This window comes from Pseudomassariella vexata, assembly GCF_002105095.1.
Source record: "Pseudomassariella vexata strain CBS 129021 chromosome Unknown BCR38scaffold_1, whole genome shotgun sequence".
Taxonomy (NCBI): domain Eukaryota; kingdom Fungi; phylum Ascomycota; class Sordariomycetes; order Amphisphaeriales; family Pseudomassariaceae; genus Pseudomassariella; species Pseudomassariella vexata.
In genome coordinates, this window is record NW_024467956.1 from 4250880 (window position 1) to 4265076 (window position 14197).

A 14197-nucleotide genomic window follows, 5' to 3' on the forward strand; every position below is an offset into this window, starting at 1 on the left:
AACAATCCCCAGATCGGCGCTATGAGCCATGGGCCTATCAGAAGATATGGCGGCCAGCCCGGTGGAACCAGGTCGTTTCTTTTTCAGCTGCTCCTCGCTTGATATTGGGCTGCGCATATTGGTTGGTGGTACAAGTACGACAAGGCTAGCAAACAGGAGTGTGACATGCCCTGTAGTCAGGCCGTTGGCACTTTTATTTCTTTTCTTAAAAAACAGCGCACCCAGGTGGAATAACCACTTGGAGTTAGGTTTGTTAGTACTGATTACTACAAGCGGGATATCGGGTTGATCCAAAATACCAGACACGTCACGCCGCTCCTCGTGTCTACCTAGTCTATTCTACCAGTCCCAGCCTGTGTAAAACATCAACAACCTTGACCCTGTGAACATGCACAAAGATGATGCACAGGAGACGGCGCGCCATCACGATCCTGCTGAGTCTGCTTATTCTTTTCTTGGTCATCGGCGGCGTGACCAACGTTTGGTCTACTCAGTCCACAGGCTCAATATGGCCAACCTGGTCCCTAGCAAGCGATAAATCGGGACCTCTTGATGGATGCCATAATAACACCAGCACCCTCATACCACTGCAACCCTTGAAAGCACCCGCAGACTACCAAGATACCGTCACCAACCCACTGTCCTGCCCAGGGCGTCTCGGGATACCGTACCTCGAAGAGCTCCGTCAAAGCCGGGCAGCGTACTGCTCATCGGAATCGCCGTCGCAATTAACATGTTTCCACAGCCAGAAAGCAGGCGGCGGCATCGACTCGTTCTGCGTCGGGCAACCCGCCGTTCTAGGCATGAAGGCGAAGTTCCAACTCTTCTGCGATGAGGTAGAGCCGTACACCATCGAGACAAACGAGACTTCCCGCAAACTAGATAACTTTCAGCCATACTGGTACGAAACCGGGCCCCGAATCATCTTCGACCGATTTATCCGCCTCGAGAATAAAGAGCTTGCCCCGTCGACCTTAACTGCGAAGAACTCGAGCGGATTCTCAATACTTCTTAAGCGCGAGGGACCAGACAACCTCTGGCATAGTTTAATGGAGATTATGGCCCTCAGCATAACACTTGACGTGCTGCAGATAACACGGAAGCAACATTCGGCCGACGCCATACTCAGCCCAGAAGACGCAGCCAACACCCAAGTTGTCTTGCTCGAAGATGAACATAGTAAAGAAGGCCCATACTTCGACCTGTGGCGCCTCTTCGCGCAGCGGCCCACCGTCCGGCTTGCCGAAGTTCCCGCCGGCGCAGACATGGGCACCCTCATCATCCCCCTGCCGGGCGCCAGCAACCCCGTCTGGCAGGACGATTGGGAACCCAACAACTGCGCACACTCGCAGCTACTGCGCACATTCTCGAAGCGCGTGCAGCGTCATGTCGGCATTTCTGACGAGGCCGACGCCGATAACAAAGACGGAGACAAGATTGTCGTGACTTTCATCGACCGTAAGGGCTCCCGCAAGCTGGTGGACCAGGACAACCTCATGGCGGCGCTGGAGAAGCGATACATCAACGCGCCCGTCCGCCTCGAGCTCAACATCGTCGACATGGCCGCTATCCCGTTCGCACAGCAGGTCCAGATGGTGCGCGACTCAGACGTGCTGGCGGGCGTGCACGGCGCAGGCCTGACGCACGCACTCTGGCTGCGCGAGCCCTCCGCTGTCGTCGAGATCCTGCCCAAGGGATTCATGCACAAGGGATTTCGGAACTTGGCTGGCGCTTTGGGGAACGACTACTTCAGCACGCATGGCTCCATTGTGCCCACTGATGGTCGGGGTGATGGTAAGGGTCCAAGTAGGAGGGCGGACTGGCAGACCGAGAACGTTGCCCTCGACGAGGCGCGCTTTGTCGAGTTAATGGAGGTGGCCATCAAGAGCAGGTACAACACCGGGCAACACAACTTTGATATAAACTAAAGCATACTACCAATACTATGCTCGGTGGGATGACATTGCACGTTCACTGGTTCTCTTGTCTTGGATAGATGGATAGTATAGCTGAGCAGTAAGGATGGCGTATGGAGTATCCACGGAATCGCAACTACATAGAATTATCAAAACTATTGCAGATAAGATACCGCGAGGTTATCTATTGAGACGGGAGATACCGCAGGTGAATCAAGTTCAGTAGCGTCACACCAGGCCAAACCCTGTATCGTGCGTATAGCTACATTGGTTAATATAGGGTGCAATTGCACATATTAAGACACCAAGGCTAGGGGGAAGCTTCCGCTAAGAGCCTTAACTAGGTCTCTTTATCTAATATATCTTATCTACGCATGAGATATGCAGGTAGATATTTATTATTATTATTATTATTAAATACGCCGTAGGCTCAAAGCCCCCGGTACCTCTACTAGTACTCCCGTATGTCAAACCGTGCCCTAATGGCTGGACTAAATACATACGCTGCGTCGTCGGTTCGCCCTATTGGCGACTGCGTTGCGTTCACTACCATACTACGTTGGTTCTCAACCTACCAACAAAGTCCCCCCTGAGAAGATCGATGCTATCTGGGCCTTGAAGCTGTCCGACCCGTCCCTAGCAGCCATCTTACAATAGTCCCACTAACTACTGGTTCTCCTGTTGCCGTTGCGAGGTCTCTGCGAGAGTATAGTGGCCGTGGTGCGATGGCGGCCCGTAATCGTTCCCTCGGTCCTTCCAACAGCCCGCAAAAGAGGATTACGTGCTCTGCCGTCTCAGGGGTGTCGCCACAGCGGCATAGCGGCGAGTACACGCCAAAAGCCCCTGTCTTGAATAAGAAGGCTGCTAGTCCTATTTTTTCCGTCCTGATCTGGCACAGCGTAGACGCCTCCAGTCGGTTCAGGCCGAAATACTTGCCCCCTTTCGGTATCTGCATCGAAGGGCCCTCCGGTTCCTCAGCGATAGCGCGTCGCTGGCGATCGTGATGCTCTGCTCCGGTGAGTAGATATTTATGTGCACCTGCTACGAGCAACTGATGAACTCACCCTAAATCAACCCTAAGGTTCATACCCACCGTAGGGTCTGGCAATTAGTTGCAAACAAGTTCGACACACATGACTTACTGGTTTGTCAAATATATAACGCGAGCTCTTATTTTTGAGACGAGGCATTTCCCGGTTTCGCGCTGATACTTTCCCCCTGTTCCATGGCCGGTCAGGGCGGAGTCCTGTCACTAACTCAACCTCCGCCCCAGACATTGGATTGAAGAGAACGGAGGTCTCGCTTGGCTTACCAAGCCAAGGGTGGGATGGCAGGTTGAATATATCAAATCCCGTCGGACCACTGCCCCTTGTTTACGACATGGAAGTCACGATATAACTCCAGGAATCAGATGGTACACTATGTCGCTATTAGAAACCAATTGGTCACTGACTAACATAATCTTGTAGCGACATCCGAATCCGTAGACAGGATTGACATCCCTAAAACTGCAAATTTGGATGCAGTTAGCCTTGCCCCTATAGGCCGAGCCACCCTGTCGGGACACCCGACACCTTTCTGATAGGGAAACTGCTCTCAGTAGACCTGGGTTGATTCGATCTTCCCAATATGAAAATCGATAGTTTCAACAGTCTTCCTTCCGCATGGTGCCATTTTCGCTATTTTTGGCCCTGACGCCCAATGTTTACATCTAAAGCTTTTAGATTGGGTGACATTAGGCTGTTTGTATAGCGTACATCATCCGCGTGAGTTGACGGGTTGCTTACATGGAATGAATATTAATTGCTTAAGTGTTCTCTACTCAAAAGCTTCTAAATGGCAGAATTGCGCTTCTTAGAGCCGATACACTTCCATTCTGTGTACAATATGCATCAGTCATTCGCACTCGCTGTTGCCATGGAGTTGGGGCTATGCGGTGCAGCAGCTTCATAGATATTAGGCAGAGCTTCCATCATCAAATTGTCGACAGGCTCTGATTCCATCGCTGGCGGCGATCCACTCTACACCATTATGACAACTTCCACAAGCTGGCCTTCGAAGCGTCCCTCAACTACATTGTCCGGCACACATTCAACTCAACTGGAACTCATATCGGCTTCTCCATCCGATTCCACAGTGGCTCAAGCTCCATAGACCTCCATTTCCAGCTCAAAATCCTCCCTGGCGTCAGCGCCATGTCTCCCATCTACAAAATTACCGACCCAAACCCCAACCTGGGAAATTTCTCCATGATAAGAGACCCATCCCCATCCTTCGATAAATCATCACAGCAGCTGCATGCCGTCGTCCCGAAACCCGACGGCAATCTTAACTCTGCCCTAAAATGGGTGGATTCTACAAGCTACACTCACTCAGTATAAGGGGAAGGGTATCAAAATCGGCATCGTGAACACGGGTGTTGACTACCGTCACCAAGAGTTAGGCGGAAGCTTCGGCCCGGTTATAAAATTGTCAGCGGCTACTCGTGCAAAGCAGACAATGGGAGCCAGGTTAAGAGTCCGGATCCACTGGCTACTTGTTATACTGGTGGACATGGCGGTGAGAAATCCCGGCAGCGACAACAAATATGCTGGCGATCTATACTCTACCACGCAGGTGAGCGAGAGCCCAGGGGCTATTGCCGTTACTGAGGCGGCTAATATTGGGGTCCTGCTTGCTGAATGGTGACGGACTCGAGCGTGAGTACGGTTTCGTATGCGTCGCTGTGGCCTGTTGGGCTGCCGAGGGCGCGGGTTTATATATGCTCGACGCTGGCTGTTCCCAGGGGCTGTAAGAATGCACAGTTGCGTTTCTTAGCCATGAAGGGAAGCGAAATAAGACAGTTATTAGGTTCCGAGTGTCGGGTTTCTGACAACTACGGGTGCTGTTTCGAGTTGCACTAGTGCAAAGTCGCTGGTTTATATAATCGATACCTACTCCGATGCGGTGGCCACTTTTGAAAACTACGAGATGGATGGTGGATACAGAGCATATAAGCTGTTTTTAGATGATAGCACTTATTCAAGCTCGCCGCAATTCGTGGGTTGTTTGACCGACTACTATTCCGCCTATGGACCGGTCAGACTAATTACACCTTGAAGCCACAAATCACTGCACCTGGAGGATATAAGCTGCCAACGTGGCTTCTGGGATCCTTGGGTGGGTGCACCATACTCTCGGACACGTCCATGGCTTCGCCGTACGTTACGGGATGCTACGCATTAGGTAAATCCCAGGTTCCTGGGATTTCAGTTGCCGAAATCATAGCACTCCTCCAAACCAAATCGAAGCCCATTCCATAGATGTGGGACAAGACCATGCGTTCCGCCACCTTCCAGAAAGAGGCACGACTAGTTAATGCATATGATGCCATTGTTTCACAAACAGGAGTCTCGCCTGGACAACTGCTTGTCTCGGATACTACGCATGACGTCTATGGGCTTGTGAATATAACCATCTAGAATGACTCTGATTCCCCCAAGACGTACTCCATCTCACCAAGGCGCCCCCTATTCGGACTATCTCCAGTATTACTTGGAACCAGTCAAACTCCCCTCTACGGCACCGCCTATTTTACTACCCCAACTATCCCCAGGCTCTTCCGAGTGGTTCTATTCACCATCTCACCCCCTGACGGTGCCATACCTCACAAACGGCCCGTTTTCGGGGGGATACATCGAAGTCACTTCTACTTCCGAAGCCAACGAAGAATAGCAAAGCACCCCCTACGTTGGTCCACCATATTCGCTCTTCAATATAGACCACTTCTACTTCGACCCCGCCAGCCCCCTTCCCCGCATCATCTACAAACTCCCCAATGGAACCAATTTTATCGTCAAAAATAGCATCACTGTTAACGCCACGATATCATAATCATCGAGTGTTAGTCGGAAACAGGATGCTCCCAGCTAATACGAGTATAAATGCCTACAATTAAGAATTTTTCACGTCGATTGAATACAACTATTCCATCTCGAGGACAAAACTGAAAGGACAGGTTTTCGGGTTCCCGTCATATGGAACGCTGGCTAATATATCGGGGCTCATACCGTCTTCGTCGAATGTCTGGCCTATTGGAGTAGGAATGAGCATTAAGGCTGCGGATGGATCGATTTATGATCCTGGGAGGTGGGAAGGTACGGCCAAGTACAGGGCTACAAAACCCCGCCCCAAAACCAGAAGTAACCATTATAGAGAAAGAAAAAAAACATCCTTTTTTGGCCTTCATATAAATCTGGTGCTCAGTATGAGGCGAAATATCATTAGCCTTCTAAGGCGTTGTCACTTATTCAACCCACTCGTTTTATCAATTTAGGACCTCACTATCGTTATTTACAGCATGATTCTACAGCGGAGGGTCGTTGCTGTCGACCTCAGATCCCTCATGCCGGCGCTCTATACCACCGTCACGTCAGGCCAATACCTAGAGGCAAATACCTCAGCCCTTCTCCACCTCACTCAGAATACGTCATGTCGACAGTCACATTGAAGAAGCACTTTGGAGACTAGGCGGGAACTCTCGTAGGCTATGGATAGCCTAGGGCCGTGGTAATTGTGAGCCCGGCATCAGGGAGGTGGAGTCACCTGCTGTGTACGTTGTGGATGAAAGACTCGGAAGATAAGCTGTCAGGATGAGATATCTAGAGGTGAAGAGATCGGAAGCGTGAGGATGAGATTTACTACAAGGTTCTTGGTAAAATGACCGAGGGCGGTCATTATGTTGAAAGGACTAGGTGGGAAGGTACGGTCAAGTACAGGGCTACAAAACCCCGCCCCAAAACCAGAAGTAATCATCATAGAATAAGAAAAAGAAACATCCTTTTTTGGCCTTCATATAAATCTCTGGGATGGGATAACAGTTGTTTTGTCAGTGTGCTGCGGTGGGTTGGGGATCCGGACGTTCTGGGGATCATTATATTTGGTTGGGGTTGGTGCGTAGGTTTGTTGATGAGTCGGTGTGACAGATGGATTGATTTTATCTGTAATATCTCACGAATCTGAAATATAATAGTATGCTTACTTAGCATCTAGGCCCATACCGAGGGGAAAGCTACTGGATAGGCAGGCCGGAATGCTCCCTGTCAAACTAAAGCAGTGTCTTGGACATTCTTAAAAGACCGCTATGGCGGCAGTAATTAAATAAAATAATTATTTGTTTGGTTGTTTGTATACACTCAATTATGAACTGCTAGTTGAAGTAAATATCGCCCCATATTCAAAAAGCAGAGCTCTATAACTTCGGTGCATTTCAGAAAGCGATTATGAATGGCTTGACAGTAACATGTTTCAACACACCACGCAGTAACTACTACCCGTCCCGCGTTGGTCAGGCGTTCGCCACATTCTTTCTCTCGATGTAGACCTCCAGTCCCTCCTGGACAACGAAGAACGTCGCCTTGGCCTTGAGCTCCCGGTTAGGATGAACAAGCTCGAACTTGAAGTCACGAAGTAGTCTCGGAATGACCTTGTTGATCTCCAACAGTGCGAGATTCCGGCCAATGCAGACGTGGCTCCCTCCACCAAACTGTATCCCTGTTAGCAAGCTACCCCCAAAACCTATACTCCCAAAACACAAGCGGAAACTCACCTGAAACATAAATCTTTCCATAATCCTCGTCTTCTCCACATCCTCCAACCACCTTTCAGGCCGATACACATCCGCATCCTGCCCAAATACCCCTTTGTCTCTATGCAACACCCACCCATTCACCGCGATCCTAGTCCCGCCGCGGAAGAAATGCCCGTCAAGCTCGGCACCCTCGGGTGGGACGTAACGCGTGATATTTACGCCTACCGCGGGCCGCACACGCATGGCTTCTTTTAGGCAGGCTTGGAAGTAGGAGAGGGTCTGGGAGGCATTCCATTCAATGTTGCCTGTGGACGGGATGCTGCCCTTGCGCACGGCCAGGTCAATTTCCGACGTTAGCGTGGCGTGGATGCGTGGGGAGGATAGGATGTGCCAGAAGAAGGATTGCATGGTTGAGGCGGTGGAGTCGGAGCCTGCGAAGCTGTTTGTGTTTTCTTTTGTCAGTTTTCCCCTTTGACCCTAAACTGCAGGCCAAGAGTGAAGTATATAGGAAACGAACTCACATAGCCCCATGCGCAACGGCAAATACATCCCCCTCTCCAAACCGACTTGGATCCTTCAAATGCCCCTTTATCAAACTAGCCAACAGATCCTCCCTGCCATCGCCACTTACTCCCTTGCCCTCTTTTTCGGCGGCAAACGGCCTTCGTTTCGCCATTTCCTCGCGCGCAATCCGAGTCACTAGGGCATTTCCCGGGTCTAGGGCAGGGATAAACTTCCATAGCGGGTTGCGACGTAAAACGTGGTCCAGCTCGGGAATCTGACCCACGAGGCCGTTGTACCACTGCGAATCGTCGATGGTTTTGATCGCTCCCTCAACATCAACCCCCGCAGCCAGGAATCCGAACGAGCGGCCAAACGCCACTTCCCCCAGGACGTCGAAGGCGAAGTAGTGCAGCCAAGCTCCCAGGTCTACTTGGTGTTTCTTTACGTTTTCTGCCCCTATTTGTGCTTTCTCACGTTGTAGATCCTCCCCCTCCGGTGCAGCATACTCATCCAATCTGCTGGCTAGGACGTCAATCGTATCATCAATAAACCCGTTCAACTGCCGCATAGCCGCCATGCTATACGGCACATTAGCCACCTTCTTCTTCATAGCGTGCACATCCTCACGCGTCTCGGTGAATATATCCGGATTTTCGGGCGGCGGGAACACGCCATAAAAGTCTGTCTTGTAGAATCTTTTGCCGGCGCTGAGGAGGAGCCGCGCGGCGTGTGGAGATGACAAAGAAACCTCGTTGGGGGCGATGCGCACGAGGGGGCCGTATTTACGGTGTAGGGCGATGTGCTCGAGATTTGTACGGCCCCGGGCTGTGGAGTAGACTTTCCAGAGGCGGGTGAAGGAGGCCACGAAGGGGCCCGGGATGGAGCGGAGCGGGGAGAGGTAGCGTTTGGTGAGGATGCGGAGAGTGAGGGCACAGAAGAGGAGGAGGAAGGGGTGCGAGGTTAGGAAAGGGAGGATGGAGGAGAGGGCGATGGAGACGGGGGACGTCGTAGATTCGTTCCGAGGTTCCTTCATAGTGATGTAGTGATGCTTGGACTTTCGAGGCGTATATGTTGCGAGGAAACTGACGTTGAAGTCGAAGTACAGTCGCAGCAGAACCCGAGAAAGAAGCACCAGGAATTTGAGTACTGTTGGAGAGCTCAGTCACCTGGTGACTAGGATTTTTACCTCGGAGGGAAGACTTTATTCCATGTATCTTCGGCATATACCCGCCTCTTGAATGCAACAGGCCAATCCTTATGTTGCTTACCTTTATCTTCCTAAGGGGTCCAGACGCCCAGGCCTAGACAGCCACCTTATTATCCATATGTGCACGCCTCACCCCAAACCCTATCCACGAACCGACCATTCGTCGGGGGTTCGGTATCTACCAATGCCATCCTGGCCTCTCCTGACCCTCAACAAATAGCGAGAACGCGAATGCACTGCCTGTCAGCTCACATAAACCGCCAGGGTAAATTGATCCAACCCACTTCACCATTACCCACTGCCTTATCCACCCGCACGTATCTCTGCAGCGGGATCATCATGGAATCCCGCGCTGCACGCGTGGATCCTTTACACACTTCGCATCATTACTCACGTATTACTAACCACACCTTCAGTGACACGAGGGCCAATTGTGGAACTGCCGGTTGTTTTGACGGGAGGGTCGGGAATTCAGTTGAGTGGGCTATATTTACGTGTTTGGGGACGTGCGGGGTACGGAGCGTAGCCTAGAGATTTGCAATCCGGAGCCGAGGGTCACGATATGTAGCCATGTATGTGACCATGACGGGTTGGATATATGATTCAGGGTAAATGAAAACCCGCATCGAGATGCATTCGTTAAAAACATATGCCGTCTTGTTTTGTTTGGTAAAATGGTCAGGTATAATGATGTCAATTCAATTCCACGACCCATTTCTTTCCAGAGGTTACGGGCCCTATAATGACAGGTCATAACTTCTATAGTTCAGTCGCGCGGCTTAGCCACTGCCATCAAAACCGGGTTGACGTAGTATACAACTCGTGGCAACTGGGACCAACCGTCACCACTACGACGTCAGCATGCATCGCGTACCCATATTTGAGGTAAGTCGGAGGCTGTAGTGGGTCATTATCACGAACTAGATGTCCATATCGATTCGAATCCGGCAAGCTTACCTTGCTTCACCTCACTTCCATCAATGAACACACCGCTACTAGCCTCCACTACCTTATGGGGCACCGCATACAAATCAGTTAATTTGTGTGTAAAAGAAAGCAGCCGCTATGTAAGCAATTAAGACGTATAATATATCAATCTGTAGAGGATTTCTTAGTCTTCAGTTACGGACTTTTTTATTGTGCATCGTAGACCTTAGCAGAGCGCCTCAGCTCACAAACGAAAGGATTTTACTTATTGTGAGCGTCATCACCACTTACCGTTATTTCCTCCTTTTCCAACTTTTCCAAGCCGTTGGGCCGGTTGACCTCCTTCTCTGGCCCAAATGATGATATAACGGGGAATGTATGCATCTCAGGTTTACTATGTATTAGTTGTGTGAAGGTTTCCATCCGCCCAGCATTAGGCTGGAATTGAGAGGTCCAAAACTGCTGTCTCGGAATACAGTGTGGGTACGGAAACTCGAAATATACTATAGTCGCTTGCAAAATCGGTGTCACTCCACTCTCCGCATTTCCAAAACTGAGAGCACGGACTACTTAAGACATTTCGGCGCTGGCACGCCGCATCTTTGTTATTCAAACTATTCGACCTAGTCACGGTTTGGCCATGAAAGAAATACAGTGTTACTGTATGTAATAGTCACTTACAAACTGCTTTCGTCTTGTCACCCCAAAACAATTGCAAGCATAGACCATATCAGTCATTTTGGCACCAACACCGTGCAAATAAAAGGCATAATGTAATTAGAAGTACTGTCATTATCTACCACCATTTTGGCTGCAGCAAGTCTGCAGTCCAGGATCACCAAGAAGCCTGGACGAGATACTATCTCAAGGGTACCTAGGCACCGCTACCCCTAAGATGATTAATGTGTTTACGTATCATCATGGTACGTGGTCCAAGCATATCATGCTAGCAGCTAATAAAAACACCAGCACATAGACACTCTAGATATCAGGGGACTTAGCCCTTCAAATAGCTACTGCACTAAGGAGAGACTGTGCCGACTCACAGAGTATGAATGTGCCAGTGGCGTGTAATAAATATATGGTCTGATTAAGGTGATGTGGTCACCATCTAAACCGAGCCGGTGTTGAATCTCAACGCCCGAGAAAATGCACGATAAATGTAGGCTATAAGGAAAATTCAAGACCAACAAGTTGAGTGATAACGGGTTAACCAAAACACAAGTAAAGAAAGTCCAACAGCTCATAATTACAGAGCAAAAGGACATGCATTCTAGATGCTCCAATCTTCTATGATGGCTTGAGTCGACAAAGTATTTGGATGCTCTGGCCCTAGGACTCGTTGCTGAGCCTGCGCACAGCCCTGCATTAACACTAAAGCATCTGCCTGTCGACCTTGAACTTTCCAAGTTAAAGCGAGGTTGGCCATGATCGTAAGTGTATCGGGATGGTCCGCCCCGAGCTTCGTCTTGCTCGTCTCCATCACCTGCAAAAACAGCTCCTCGGCCTCCTCCCACCGGCCCTGGTTCCTGTACGTCGACGCTAGGTTGGCCATGCTCGTAAGTGTAGAGGGATGGTCCGCCCCGAGCTTCGTCTTGCTCGTCTCCATCACCTGCACCTCCAGCTCCTCGGCCTCCTCCCACCGGCCCTGGTTCCAAAACGTCGACGCTAGGTTGGCCATGCTCGTAAGTGTAGAGGGATGGTCCGCCCCGAGCTTCGTCTTGCTCGTCTCCATCACCTGCACCTCCAGCTCCTCGGCCTCCTCCCACCGGCCCTGGTTCCAAAACGTCGACGCTAGGTTGGCCATGCTCGTAAGTGTAGAGGGATGGTCCGCCCCGAGCTTCGTCTTGCTCGTCTCCATCACCTGCACCTCCAGCTCCTCGGCCTCCTCCCACCGGCCCTGGTTCCTGTACGTCGACGCTAGGTTGGCCATGCTCGTAAGTGTAGAGGGATGGTCCGCCCCGAGCTTCGTCTTGCTCGTCTCCATCACCTGCAAAAACAGCTCCTCGGCCTGCTCCCACCGGCCCTGGTTCCTGTACGTCGACGCTAGGTTGGCCATGCTCGTAAGTGTATCGGGATGGTCCGCCCCGAGCTTCGTCTTGCTCGTCTCCATTACCTGCAAAAACAGCTCCTCGGCCTCCTCCCACCGGCCCTGGTTCCTGTACGTCGACGCTAGGTTGGCCATGCTCGTAAGTGTATCGGGATGGTCCGCCCCGAGCTTCGTCTTGCGAGTCTCCATCACCTGCACCTCCAGCTCCTCGGCCTCCTCCCACCGGCCCTGGTTCCTGTACGTCGACGCTAGGTTGGCCATGCTCGTAAGTGTAGAGGGATGGTCCGCCCCGAGCTTCGTCTTGCTCGTCTCCATCACCTGCACGTCCAGCTCCTCGGCCTCCTCCCACCGGCCCTGGTTCCTGTACGTCGACGCTAGGTTGGCCATGCTCGTAAGTGTAGAGGGATGGTCCGCCCCGAGCTTCGTCTTGCGAGTCTCCATCACCTGCACCTCCAGCTCCTCGGCCTCCTCCCACCGGCCCTGGTTCCTGTACGTCGACGCTAGGTTGGCCATGCTCGTAAGTGTAGAGGGATGGTCCGCCCCGAGCTTCGTCTTGCTCGTCTCCATCACCTGCACGTCCAGCTCCTCGGCCTCCTCCCACCGGCCCTGGTTCCTGTACGTCGACGCTAGGTTGGCCATGCTCGTAAGTGTATCGGGATGGTCCGCCCCGAGCTTCGTCTTGCGAGTCTCCATCACCTGCAAAAACAGCTCCTCGGCCTGCTCCCACCGGCCCTGGTTCCTGTACGTCGACGCTAGGTTGGCCATGCTCGTAAGTGTATCGGGATGGTCCGCCCCGAGCTTCGTCTTGCTCGTCTCCATCACCTGCACCTCCAGCTCCTCGGCCTCCTCCCACCGGCCTTCACTATAAAAAACCCTACTCAACGTGCTCCGTATAAAATCATGTTGCCTCTCCGAATCTACACCATCATTACCGCGAATTTCGGAAATATGTGGGAGATGCACTATCAAATGTCGACGGAACTCGGGCTGGCGTTCGTCCTCGCTAAGTTGTTGGCACGCTGCTAGTATAAACACTATATACCACCAACCCCATCCTCGACTTTGTTCGCTTTGTAGTGCCCGCCACTGAACCAGCCTGTGCATGATGACGCCACGCCATTCACCGTCCACAAGCTGCAGCAGGCTATAGCGGAGTAGTACGTCGCGGCTCTGCCGGTATGGAAAACTGTCCCATTCACCGCTTTTAGATAAGAAAAGTTTTCGAAGCTCTGTAGGTATTCCTTCGACGAGCTCATCATCGACGAAAGCGCAGCCAAGAGCTGCTAGTCGAAACATCTCATCCTGAATAATAGTGCCCTTGAAGTGTGCAAGAAACGTTAAAAGCAAATTAGGCTGTACTATTGGCTTCTCTCTCGTAATTCTTTGGAGTGTCGTGTCCCATACCGTCCACACTGTCTTCTCCGTTGGCAAAAGTCCCCGAAAACTATCCATTTGCAAGAGCTCGTCGCAATGCGTGTCGTAGTCTGCTAGATACTGCGTCAGAGCACCCTCACGATCAGGGTCGTTGCCAATATAGGCGCCTGCAAGGTCAATAGCAAGTGCTAGGTATCCAAGCTTTTGCGCCATCTTATCGCAGCTGTTTTGGATTTCTCCGGGTGCTGAGACTACATCCAGCTCGAGATGTTGGAGAAGAAGTCTCCTTCCTTCTAGCGGCGACATGATATCGACTTTAAGCTGCTCGCACCCCCCGGAAACTAGCTTTTGGCTCAAGGTGTTCTGACTAGTAATAATAATTTTTCCTCTTCCCCCTTTTGGCATTATCTTCTGAATTCCCCAGCGGAGGTCATCGGCATTATCAACGATACACAGCCATTCATCATCCGGCTCCATTCTGTCGCGGAGCCATCGGAGCACCGCCTGGACAGCCTCCGCATCAGCGAGAGCAGAGCCTTGCCTCTTATTCTGCTCTTCTGGGAGACCCAGCTCTGCAGCACATCTTTTGAAGCTCGATCGGACCGCCTCCTCATCTGTCGCATCAATCCACAAAATTGGGTTATAACGAT

General features: G+C 51.4%; 5 protein-coding genes across 5 annotated transcripts; 2 read left to right on the forward strand and 3 right to left on the reverse strand.

Moving 5' to 3' along the window:
• The first annotated feature begins 7 nt into the window (after positions 1-7).
• Positions 8-2197, forward strand: BCR38DRAFT_418943 (uncharacterized protein). Its single transcript, XM_040859264.1, has one exon. It carries the CDS (start codon positions 399-401, stop codon positions 1926-1928), a length of 1530 nt encoding a protein of 509 aa, XP_040721706.1. The 5' UTR covers positions 8-398; the 3' UTR covers positions 1929-2197.
• Positions 2198-4415: 2218 nt separating this feature from the next.
• BCR38DRAFT_405120 (uncharacterized protein) lies at positions 4416-5630 on the forward strand (the record flags this gene model as incomplete). The annotated part of the gene is made up of 4 exons (XM_040857928.1): positions 4416-4532; positions 4767-4994; positions 5048-5115; positions 5399-5630. 4 exons carry the CDS (start codon positions 4416-4418, stop codon positions 5628-5630), a joined length of 645 nt encoding a protein of 214 aa, XP_040721707.1.
• A 1511-nt stretch (positions 5631-7141) lies between these two features.
• On the reverse strand, positions 7142-9337 carry BCR38DRAFT_360193 (cytochrome P450). Its single transcript, XM_040857158.1, has 3 exons — positions 8007-9337; positions 7504-7924; positions 7142-7440 (listed from the first exon to the last, which is right to left on the reverse strand). The coding sequence occupies exons 1-3, from the start codon at positions 9020-9022 to the stop codon at positions 7243-7245; spliced, it is 1635 nt and encodes a 544-aa protein (XP_040721708.1). The 5' UTR covers positions 9023-9337; the 3' UTR covers positions 7142-7242.
• Positions 9338-10892: 1555 nt separating this feature from the next.
• Positions 10893-11394, reverse strand: BCR38DRAFT_418952 (uncharacterized protein; the record flags this gene model as incomplete). Its single annotated transcript, XM_040859265.1, has 1 exon — positions 10893-11394. One exon carries the CDS (start codon positions 11389-11391, stop codon positions 11137-11139), a length of 255 nt encoding a protein of 84 aa, XP_040721709.1. The 3' UTR covers positions 10893-11136.
• BCR38DRAFT_418956 (uncharacterized protein) lies at positions 11208-11648 on the reverse strand. The gene has a single exon (XM_040859266.1). The coding sequence runs from the start codon at positions 11604-11606 to the stop codon at positions 11397-11399; it is 210 nt and encodes a 69-aa protein (XP_040721710.1). The 5' UTR covers positions 11607-11648; the 3' UTR covers positions 11208-11396.
• Positions 11649-14197: the final 2549 nt, after the last annotated feature.

Bases quoted from the DNA above. Each gene is read 5' to 3' on its own strand.
- BCR38DRAFT_418943 (XM_040859264.1), top strand. From the start codon at position 399: ATGATGCACAGGAGACGGCGCGCCATCACGATCCTGCTGAGTCTGCTT.
- BCR38DRAFT_360193 (XM_040857158.1), bottom strand. From the start codon at position 9,022: ATGAAGGAACCTCGGAACGAATCTACGACGTCCCCCGTCTCCATCGCC. The intron at 7,925-8,006 runs GTGAGTTCGTTT...AAACACAAACAG, and splicing joins GCCGTTGCGCATGGGGCTAT to CTTCGCAGGCTCCGACTCCA. The intron at 7,441-7,503 runs GTGAGTTTCCGC...ACAGGGATACAG, and splicing joins TGGAAAGATTTATGTTTCAG to TTTGGTGGAGGGAGCCACGT.
- BCR38DRAFT_418956 (XM_040859266.1), bottom strand. From the start codon at position 11,606: ATGGAGACGAGCAAGACGAAGCTCGGGGCGGACCATCCCGATACACTT.